The sequence below is a fragment of the Trachymyrmex septentrionalis genome, unplaced genomic scaffold (assembly GCF_001594115.1).
Source record: "Trachymyrmex septentrionalis isolate Tsep2-gDNA-1 unplaced genomic scaffold, Tsep1.0 scaffold19, whole genome shotgun sequence".
In the NCBI taxonomy this organism is placed as follows: Eukaryota; Metazoa; Arthropoda; class Insecta; order Hymenoptera; family Formicidae; genus Trachymyrmex; species Trachymyrmex septentrionalis.
The window spans coordinates 826914-837542 of NW_017305071.1; the positions used below are offsets into that span (position 1 = coordinate 826914).

The 10629-nt window shown below is 43.9% G+C and overlaps 1 protein-coding gene across 1 annotated transcript in view; it reads left to right on the forward strand.

The window, feature by feature from the left end:
* LOC108746722 overlaps positions 1–10629 on the forward strand; it is a gene marked incomplete at its 3' end in the record, with an annotated part of 19969 nt that extends 9340 nt beyond the window's left edge. Inside the window, exons 4-5 of the mRNA XM_018483654.1 lie at positions 1234–3930; positions 10320–10629. Coding sequence (XP_018339156.1) covers positions 1234–3930; positions 10320–10629 — 3007 coding nt within the window. The remainder of the gene's footprint in view (positions 1–1233; positions 3931–10319) is intronic.

Genomic DNA, 10629 nt, shown 5'->3' on the forward strand with positions numbered 1-10629 from the left:
AGTTTTATACTAATTGTGTTTTTTGTGTGTTTATATTTTTGACAAATGAAAAATCTTACATTCAAGGAAAATTTCTGTTTAAATCATAAAAAATATGTTGTAATTTGTGATAATTTATCGCGAGTAGAAAGTTATTACTTTCAGTAGTTTCAAAGAAGGATAATAAGATGTTGCATATTTCTTATTGAATTTTCAAGTTTGGATATTTTACATTGCTCAAGAAATTTCCCTTGTGTGCGCGATAATTTCAAACGTAACACAGTCAGTCCACCCTCGCGTTGTAATTCCAACAGACGCTACCAAGGCTTTTATTTGTTATTCTTGGCATACGTGTACTCGCCGTTTAACACGCGCCCGCCTATTTTTACACGTGTTGCTAGAATAGAGATACAAGACTATTGTAATCATGCATTGTTTCCCGAATTAGTTTGCGAGGACTGGCGGTAAGTGCAGTTTCTGTATAATCGTGAATAATCGTAAAATAAATATTTTATCTACGTTTCCTTATCTATGTTCCTTATTAACGATATATTATTTTTATTTAAAAAAATTGTTTTTCTTTAGTCTATTATGAAAAATATAATTTAAATTTTAAACTTCTAAACAAGATATTAAAAATTAATCTAAGACAGTTTAACACGGTTAATGTATGTGATTTTCTTAATGGGTTAACTTATAGAAGATGATATACGTATACATTAAATTGTTTTTTTTACAACTTAAATAATCGGAAAATGCAATTGCTTTTTCTGTTTCAATCTAAAAAAGGGTTAAACAATATATGTTGCGTTTATGCGTTTAACAGCCGTTCGCGTTGTATGTTGAACGCTTCATGGTTTTCTTGGCACTCGTATGCCGAATTCCCCTTCGTGTGACGATCGTTTTACGGCCAAGTTAAATGCAATCGCGACCCTGAGGAAGACCACCTTGACTTTACTGCCGATATTATAAATGTTTGAAGCACAAACGCGTTACCGAATCGCCAGATCACCGCCGTTTGCTTGGTTCTTAAGTGCGTGGCATTTCGCATGCGCATCCTTTAAGAACGCGGCTCAGTTTTTATGAGCTTACGTTATAAATGTAAAATTTTTAATAACGATTAATATTTATATTACATTTATATATATTATATCAAATTCCGATGTATTTCGTCATCTGCATTGAATAGAAAAAAAAAAAGAAAGAAACAACATGCGATTCTTCAATATTTCGTCCGTGTCTATCTATAAACAGAGACTTTTGGCACGAGGACGAGGAATATGAAGACGAAGACGACGACGAGGAAGACGAATACGATTTCGAGGAGTACGAACGAAGTCGAACGAACGCGGATTCCCGATTGACGACCGGTTTCGAGGATCGGCTGTTGTACGGTGAATCCGGCAAGTACGCGACGTCCTTGGACTATCGAAACACGATCGACCTGCGGGAGATTGGCGTGGAGACGAAGGAAGACGCACTTTTGGAGCTTAAGTCCGGCCAAAAGACGGCTAGGTTAAATATAGCCGGCGGCAGTGCGGAGCATCATCACCATCACCATCATCATCATCAGCATCCGCAGCAGCAGCAGCAGCAGCAGCAGCAGCAGCAGCAGCAACAGCAGCAGTACCAACAGCAGCGTTACGATCAACACGATCATCATCACCACCACCACCACCACTACCGCCGTCGTCGCCGCCAACAGCAGCACCAAGGGTGGAGCGACGAGGAGCGTTTTAATTTTAGATTCACGGACAAATCGCAGAGCGCGCCCAGTCTACTCGACGGTGTTGAAGAGTCAGCACGCAGCGACCTAAGCTGCACCTTACCGTCTCGTCTTCGCACCTCGAGGACGACCTATTACGTGTCGACGTCTTCCCTCTTTGAGAACTACACGCGGGTAGCCAGCGTGCCGGTGGACCTAAATCTCTGCGGCGTCGCCGCTATGTGCGACGACGAGATGAACGGTGAAGAAATGGCGGAAACCTCGCCTTGCGAGGAGGCTGAGACTCTGAAGAACTCGCGAGAAGATGTGATCCTAAAAGAGGATGACGATGAAACGCAAGCGGGAACGAAGGTTGCCTTAACCAGTTCAGTCAGAACGCAACCGGCCCAGGGCGCACTCATGGACGACAATATGGAGGATCTCGAGAAGGAAGAAAAGGTCGAAGAAGGAACAAAGGTCGAATGCACGAGCGATCGTTGCGAGGTGCAGCAGACGCGCAACAAACAAGCGAAGACGTCGACTGTGAAGACTCAAGATCGCGCCAACTGTGTCCTGGATATGGCGATGGTGACGGAGAACGACCTCGACGAAGCCATCAGGCAGTTTAAACGCGAGGTGGAGGAGGCGGCCGCTTCCGGAGTGACGAACGCCGCCATTTTGGCAATGGAGACAATTCAGCGAACACCGTCCGGTCGGGTGAAAAGTCGAAGAGTGAAGAACAACGCCAGTTACGAGCTGGCGCAACAACTTGAGGTGGATGAGAGAAACTTCCAATGGAAATTCAAGGATAACGATGAAAACTGCGACGGAGCTGGCTCCCCGGGGAAAAGACGGATGCTGAACAATGCCAGCTACGAATTGGCGCAACAATGCGACTACATCAAGGCGTTGAAGAGCGCAAAAACGGCGTTCCAACGAATGGACGCGTGCGACGAGTTGGAGGAAGCCGCGTCCGGACGTTCCTCGAGGCTAAATGTCGCCGACGTGATACGCCAAATGGGCTCCGGTACGAATATCAGCGAGGACTCCAAGCTGGACTCCGAGCCGCGGAACGATTCGTTCTTCGGTCAGATAAAAAAAAACTCGGATCCATTTTCGGCTTGTGGCGATGCTAGCGTGCTGAGTCCACGGGAGTTGCTAGATGACGAGGTAGATTATCCCTGCTTGGAAACTAAACCTATAGGAGCATCCTGCTTGGAAACTAGGGTCGTTTTGCGCGAGAAGATTGAATTGGAGAAGCCGACGAAGTTGATAAGTGTTCTTGAAAATTCTTCGACAGCGTCCTCCTGTACCGATGAAGAATTATCCAACGAACGGAGAGAAAATGAGACTGAAGATGCGAAGAGGAGTTTCATCAGCGAGTTTTATCCGGAACGAGTGGCACAGCTTCCGCAGGCGGGCGAGAATAAGGTTCGAGAGTTGAAAGTGAACCCGTCGGAGAGCGCATCGTCGAATCGTGATCGCGAAGATCGTTCCCGTAGCCCTGGTTCGAGCGACCGAGGCGCCGGCGAACGTTTGTGGAGGGTCGTGATCGAGAAGCAAGCGACGGCGAAGAAAGAAACGGAGAAGGAGGAAGAAAAGAGGGACGGGATGGTGGAGGCGGTAGAAGAGAAGGAGGTAGAGGAGGTGGGACACAGTGTCCGCGGTGTTGGCTCCGAGTCCCCACCCGGTGATGATGCGGGTTCACTCGGTAGTGAACGTAGTAGTGGGAAGCCCGCGGTGCCCGTGGCGGCAGTTGATACGAATCATCGCGGTGGTGATCGCGACAAACGTCAGGGCGACGAGCAGCAACGCGCGGCGGGCGTCAACAAACAAGACAACGCGAAACGGCCGTCGTTTGTTGCCCCGAAGAGGGAACCCGCGCAGATCCACGCGGTTTCTTCAACCTCCCTACCGACAGTCTCCTCGTCCTCCTCCACGGCCGCCATGAAGAGCGAGGAAAGGAAGAAGGGCGGCTTGGGCGGCTTCCTGCAGAGATTCTCCAGACTGAGGTTCAGCGGTCGAACGAAAGTACCACGTTCGGAGACACATAAAAAGCCCGTCGAGTCGACGACGAGAACGCAGGAGGAACAGCAGCCGTCCATTGCCAAGAGGAAGGAGCCGGACTATATTATCATACCGCTGCATCCGCCTGAGGAGGAGAGAAGACGCCAGGAGGTCGTTACTCTCGAGGAGGCCGCCAGGAGGAACAATGTGGACATTCAGAGAAGCGCTTCTAGTGTCAGGTGAGTTGTAAAATCAAATGGAATATATTTGTGCCGAGATGTTAAATCTCTGTTGAACTAATATTATGGAAGATTAAGAAATGTTCGCTAAGAATAATTATGACGTACGTTGGTAAAATTTCCGAATAATGGGAAGCTGCGGTGTCTCGTCAAATTGCTTATTCTATTTTTCAATAAATCAGTTAAGATACTCCCGAATATAATGTAGAATACCGCGCTACTTCGTCGCCTGTCTCGAGCTAGGATATTCGAGAGCAACAAGTTGTTGGTTGCGCAGTGCGAATATATTGCGCAATGTATACTCCAACGACTTATGTGTTGTTTTTTTAATTGTTTCGTCATCGATGATGCGTTTTTATATACGATGTTCTTAATTACAGGTCGTAATACCGTACACGTGATATAACGATCCGTAATTAATTTTTTCGAACGTCATCGCGCCGTTGATCTTTGATTGAGGTTCAGTATATTTACGTAGAAAAAAATTATTTTAATCGTGTTTCATATAATATCGATCGCATTTATTATTGTCATCCTCAAGCCATCTTCAGTCGATAGCACTGTATTATCTTGTATTTTTATCACAAATTCACAATTTGTTCATTTGTCGACGAGAAAACTACTTCGATACATTGAGGACATTCGAAATCATCTCTTTTATATGTCTTAACGCAATTTTATTTCATCCCGTCCAGTTTCCACTGCCGTCCCACGCCTAGCGTTAGCAAACCGCTTCATTCATAGTTTTGTTTAATTCCACTTTCATCCCATCCCACATCGCCCACCATTCGTCTGTCGCAATCGCTCGTCGACACGTTGCTTTCCTTCTCTCCCTCGGACTATGTACGTTCGCACGGTCTAATCAGACGTTTCAGACGTTTGCGCTTCGATCGATGTAACTTCATTCTCGTACGAGACTTCGCCACCCGACGACACCGGTGAATCCCGCCGTCATTTCTGTTGCCTCTCCGTAATCCAAGCGCATTGGCCCGGTTCTGTGCAGCAGCGACGACGGAAACCAGTTCGGTTCTCTTAATTAAATTTCACTCTCACCCCGCGTCTCGCCACGTCATTCTCGCGTAATGCGACCTAATTGCATTTTATAACACGGACCCCTCTCTCCCGGTTTTGCCCGCAGCTTTTATTTCATATTTCTTGCCTTCCGTGACTCGTGCTTTCGGCGCGTCTCCCTCTTGCTTTTTACGCATTGATGGCATTTTTTTGTATGTAAAAAAAGAAGAAAATTAAAAATTAAAACAGTTTTATTAATTTACAACCAAAAAAGATCTCTGTAGGTTGTAAGTATATAATTTTGACTAAAAGGTAATTTACAAAGATCATTTCTTCTCTTCGTACATTGGGAGAAAAATGTATTAAATTTTAATAAATTGTCGTTTGAATATAGTGCTGTGGAAAAAGAATCTGATTGCATTAATTAGAATTCTGATCTGTCAGTAAATAGTTTTATCGGCCTACGTGCATTTCTCTTTAACTTTACGCGTTGTTTGCATTTTCTTTTACATGGAAAACAAGGAGATGTAGTAAAATCAAAATAGTTCGTTTAATTTACAAACAACCAAGAGAGATCTTTGTTGGTGGTAACCCATAATTTTTAACAATAGAAATAATTTGCAATCTCTTCTCTCCGGTGTGGCCGCGAGTATTTTTATTGGCCTGCGCATGTTCGCCGCCAATCAACATCGCTGTTCTGAGAACGACGTATCTGATCCCTCTTCCCTCCTTCGCTTTTAACAAACATTTGCTTTATCGCGTTAGATTTCGCCGAAGTAGCGTCTTTCGTTTCGATTCGTGCTGCGCCGAAAAAGTTTCATCGAGAAGAAAGAGGAGAGCGGCTTCTATTTTCTGCGCGAAACAGCTTTTCGTCAGAATGTCGAAATTAGTTTCTCTCTGATTTGCACGCAAAATACGTTGTACGTTGTATTACATTGTACGGAATGTTTTGAAAAAATTTAATTTGTTCAAGCCATGATATAATTCTCTCAAAAAATTCTTTTATATTACACTTATTGTTAGTAAATTTCCTTTTACAAATAATATGAATATTGATAAACTCATTTAATCTTCGATTTGTAATTCTTTTCATCCTGTCAAAATCCTGCCGGCTTCAAATGTTACAAATCAGCAGCGTTAACTTAGTAATATTTATTAATCGTTCGTACAGAGAGAGTTGCATGTAATTATCTCCGACATTCATGACATCTTTTTTTCATGAGCTTGCATAACGGACTCACATTTCGGAATTTATTTCTTCGCTCTCGCAATATACACTTCGGCGAGGGATTATCTTATTTACAGCATACCAGGGATTTTCGGCGGCTGCAGCGTTTCTCGGTTTGTTTGATGAGATGTTAAACAGAACGCGGCCGATATCCCACGCCCGTTTGCTCGCGTTTAGGGGCGATGAATCATCATCCGCAAGCTGCGGGATGTAATTTAGGAGGCCGCCGCCGTTCGAGCTTTCGCAAGCGGAGCTGGAGTCTGCGAGTCCAACTTCCTTGGCGAGGATGCGATATATAATTGGAGTTAGTTATGCAAGAGTACGCAAAATATCTCACGCGACGTCCAGCTCCAGAAAACATAATTCACCAGCATCCGGCGGCTGAATAATTGGGGCAATTTCTATAGCCAATCCACTGTTTTTTCATTCATAATATTTCACATGTGTTCGCGGTATTAAATCGATAGGAGTTATATGTCGCTCTTTAGTTGCTTTTTAAACGTTTCTTTTCCATTGCTATTCCGAATAATCTTTGTAATTTTGATGGGAAAAAGAGATGGAATCGGAGACTGCGGTCTTATTTCGCTTAGTTTTTTTTTCAATTGGCTTTTTTTTTTTTAATTTCTTAATCATTGAGCATTTTAGAATATTTAATGAAAATGAGGCAAAAATATTTCGTCATTCCTAGGTAGCTCGATTTAGTGCGACGCGAACTCGGGACGCGAGCTCGTTCGTCTCGTGCCACAGTTAAATATACACTTTGCGTGTGTGTAGGTGTAGTGCCGGTCAGAGAGTCGCCTTGTATTAATCTTATTCCATTCCGGTTCGAGAGAGTCCGGAAGTCGCGTTCGAGACGGGTTCAACGTCACGTTCGGGACTCTAATCACGGGGTTTCTGTCCTCTTTGAGCTTTTTACTTCCTTCTCCGTCGCCGCAGTAAAAGGACTAGCAGTATTCTCCAGTTCCGTCTCTTATTTTCTTTTCGTTTCTTTTTTTTTTTTTGCGTCTGCCTATTTTCGCCCCCTCCCCGATTTATTCCACCGCCTTGGAAACGCAACAAACGCTACCATTTAGCCGACTCTTTAACGAAGCCGCAATTAAGCTAACTCCCGCGCTCATTCCAGCTCAGCTTCCATTACAGCTGCGTTCCATCGTCGTCGGGACGTAGAGTTACTACGTCGTAGCGCAAGGCCGCGTATCGCGCGGATTAAATCCGCTAAACCTGACGGCGCCATTTTGTAGAATTTACTCGCGAGAGATGCCAAGTCTAATTGGTGTAGCAGTTAATGTTGATGAAAGTACACGTTATCTTCGTAAATAAACCTGAAAAATATTAATTTGGAAGTTTAATTTTTAAAAACGACAATAAGGTTCTTATTCTGTAAATGTAAATGTAATTCTCTTAATGGCACTGTTACATTGTTGTCGTTGCGCAGGTTTTTTTACATGACAAGAAAAACCGCGCGATACAACGATATCGTTACTGTCATTAAGAGTTACAGAATTGGGGGCTGGGAACAAAACAAGATGAAGCTTGTAATTTCTTTTTCAGGCTTCAACGCCTGTTTCTCCATGTGGAATGTCCATAACCCACCCTTTTATCTCATCTTCCTGTCCCATATGTTACACATCGTCCCTTTGGCTTTGATATTGGGCTGGGCGTCGACGTCTGCCGAAATTGGAAAAGTGGAAATTATTCGGAGTACGAGTTCTCAGCTCATTCTCGGAGCCCCAAAATTCGCCGTTGTTTTTACGATCGATCGTATACTAATTTTAGAAACTGATGATACCCCATCGTCGCGTTTATAAACATGATCTCACGCTATACTTCGATAATAAAGCCGACAACCGTTTGTCGCGTCGCGTCGCTGAATCACGCCTCGCGAGCGAGGCTTCCGTAATTTCATTTGCTTCTCGCTTTATGAATTTACCTCAGCTCACCCAAGATTTATAATTCTTATTGTTATTAAGTCTCTAGTGTAATTATTCTTCTCCGAGTGTGTCACACTTCGGAAAATGTACAGGAAAAACTATCGTTGATAAGGCAGCGTTTGCTTACGTATGTAAGATACTTTATAATGCATCTGAGGAAACTTAATTCGTTAATCAAACTGGTAATCGAATCATTCTTCCAAACGAACTTCCAACATACTAAAACTTGGCGCTGATTATTTTGTAATCGCGCAAACTCGCGGTCAAAGATCATCGGCTATAACAGATTAGAACTCCCTGACGGCTTCACAATAGAGACAGAGGCAGAAACAGAGATAAAGATGGATGGAGAGAGAGAGAGAGGGAGAGGGGGGGGGTAGGGAGAGATATTGCAGCTTCGTACTCGTTCGTAATGTAACGAGATCTCGAGGAATAGTAGTTCGCTGTGTTCAGCTGCTTATCTAGAAGATTGTACTCGTGGCAGATAGAAAGTGTCTCATTAATGACTGTCCTCCCTTTGCCGAGATATACAGCCATGCCTTTATCGATGCGTTATATGTCTGCCGTTAAGAACTCAATAAAGCAACTACTGTCTCTCGCGTATCTGGACTTTGCGGATTAGAGGTGGAAAAGCGAAAGTCGGTGTAATTTGTCTCGTGTAAAAGGGGAGGAGAGGGGGAAATGAATTTAATCATTCTAGTGAAGAGTTAAGAAAAAATATATTAATAACAAGACGTTTTTTTGCTAGGGCTTCTCAAATAATAAATAATAAAATTGATAGTCTTAGGATAGAGAGATAAGGGAACCAGATGAAATAATGTTTCATGATAAATAAGAATCAGGATAATCAGTGTATCGGGCGAGGTATGCCCCTTAATCCTAAGAAATGTTGGGGGAAAAAAGTAAGGTTAACTCCAGTGAAAAAATATAGATAAAAATTGAATGTTTAAATAAAAGTTATTTAATCTAAAACCGGAAATTAGTGGGAATCAGTGGATAAATCCTGCAATAATTGAAAAAACTGCTCCTATTGATAGTGAAAGTTGTTATAATCACAGGTATCTTTTAATTCACGATTAATGTCTCGAAAGTAGAGCGCTCGACAATCAACTGTGATGTACAAATCTTTTATTGACATTTTAACAACGCAAAGTTAAGGATATATACTAGAGGTTGACAAATTTATTGCGATTAGCTTTCTGTGATGTATCAACTTTTCACGATGTTCCAGTCGGAATTGCGATATATCAGCTTTGTCAGCGACAATTAGATTAAGCGAGATACCCGCCGAATGCAAGGGGTTAATATCCCCAATTCCGGTCAAGGGGATGACAAAAAAGAGAGCACACCACTCATCCCAACCTGTCCATCTATCGAAAACCGATGTTGCGACAGCATAAAATACGCTTCAACGTCAATTGCCAATTACCGCGTGACAATAGCGTCACGTGCGGAACAAAAACTGTTCAACGTTCTGGTTCGATACTGGTATACTCGTTAGTACTGCTCAAATTGTACCAGTACGGGAATAAAGGCTCTAAAGTTAAGCGAATGTTTAAATAATTCGATAGAAATTGATGTACTACGTACCCAATCCTGTAAATTGCGCGTGAAATGTAATTCGTAGTCTTGAAATGATCCCGAACAATCCTAACCGAATTGGAGTAGTATAATACACCACAAATTAAATTGATAAGCAATTTAACGATATTAATGCTCATAGGGATCTTAGAAAGATTTTAATGGTCCGATGCCGATAAGTATCTTAATATTGAGCTTCATTGCTGCTTTTTATTGCGAATTCATTATCATAACATTTTAACGGTGTAACATCAGTTTATGAGCTTCCCCAGCGAAATGCGCGCATCAGGGTCACCCTTAAAGCTCTGATGCAATCCGTCGATATCCAATTATACCGCATAACGTCGTATTAACGTAACGTAACGGCGCTGTGTAAAACCAGTTAGTTGTCGGTTGGTTCGCCAATCGGGTTTCGTTTCAACTCATCAAGCTCGTTCACCCAAGCCTCTTTTCTATTCTCCCGATCTTCAACTTCTTCCTAGATTCGCGATGTCCCGGTCGTGGCGCAGCGAGGTTTCCAATCAGCAGTTTGTATCCAAGTTAAACCACCCGCGTTATCGCGAAAGCCGCTTCCTCGATACCTTCTCAACCACCGATCGACTATCCCCGAAGAGTTGTCTATCTATTCGTTGTTGCAGCAGCAACGGGAGGGCACCAGTGTCCAGCAAGCCGCCCCTGCCGCCACAACCGCCGCGCGTCGCCGCTCTGGGCACAACGATGCGAGCGTCGGCGTCGGCATCGGCGTCGGCGTCGCGCCGACGCGCCGCTACGGACCTTGGTAACCCGGCGGCGATCGAGATGGCGAAGGCCCGCGCGATGCAGGCCGCCCAGGAGCGCCCGGTCGGCCTACTGGAGACCGACCTCGATGAGGCGGTGATCAACACGAGTTACAACGGCACGTACACCGCTGGTCCGAACGCTGTCTCCGCTGCCGCCGCAGCTACCGCC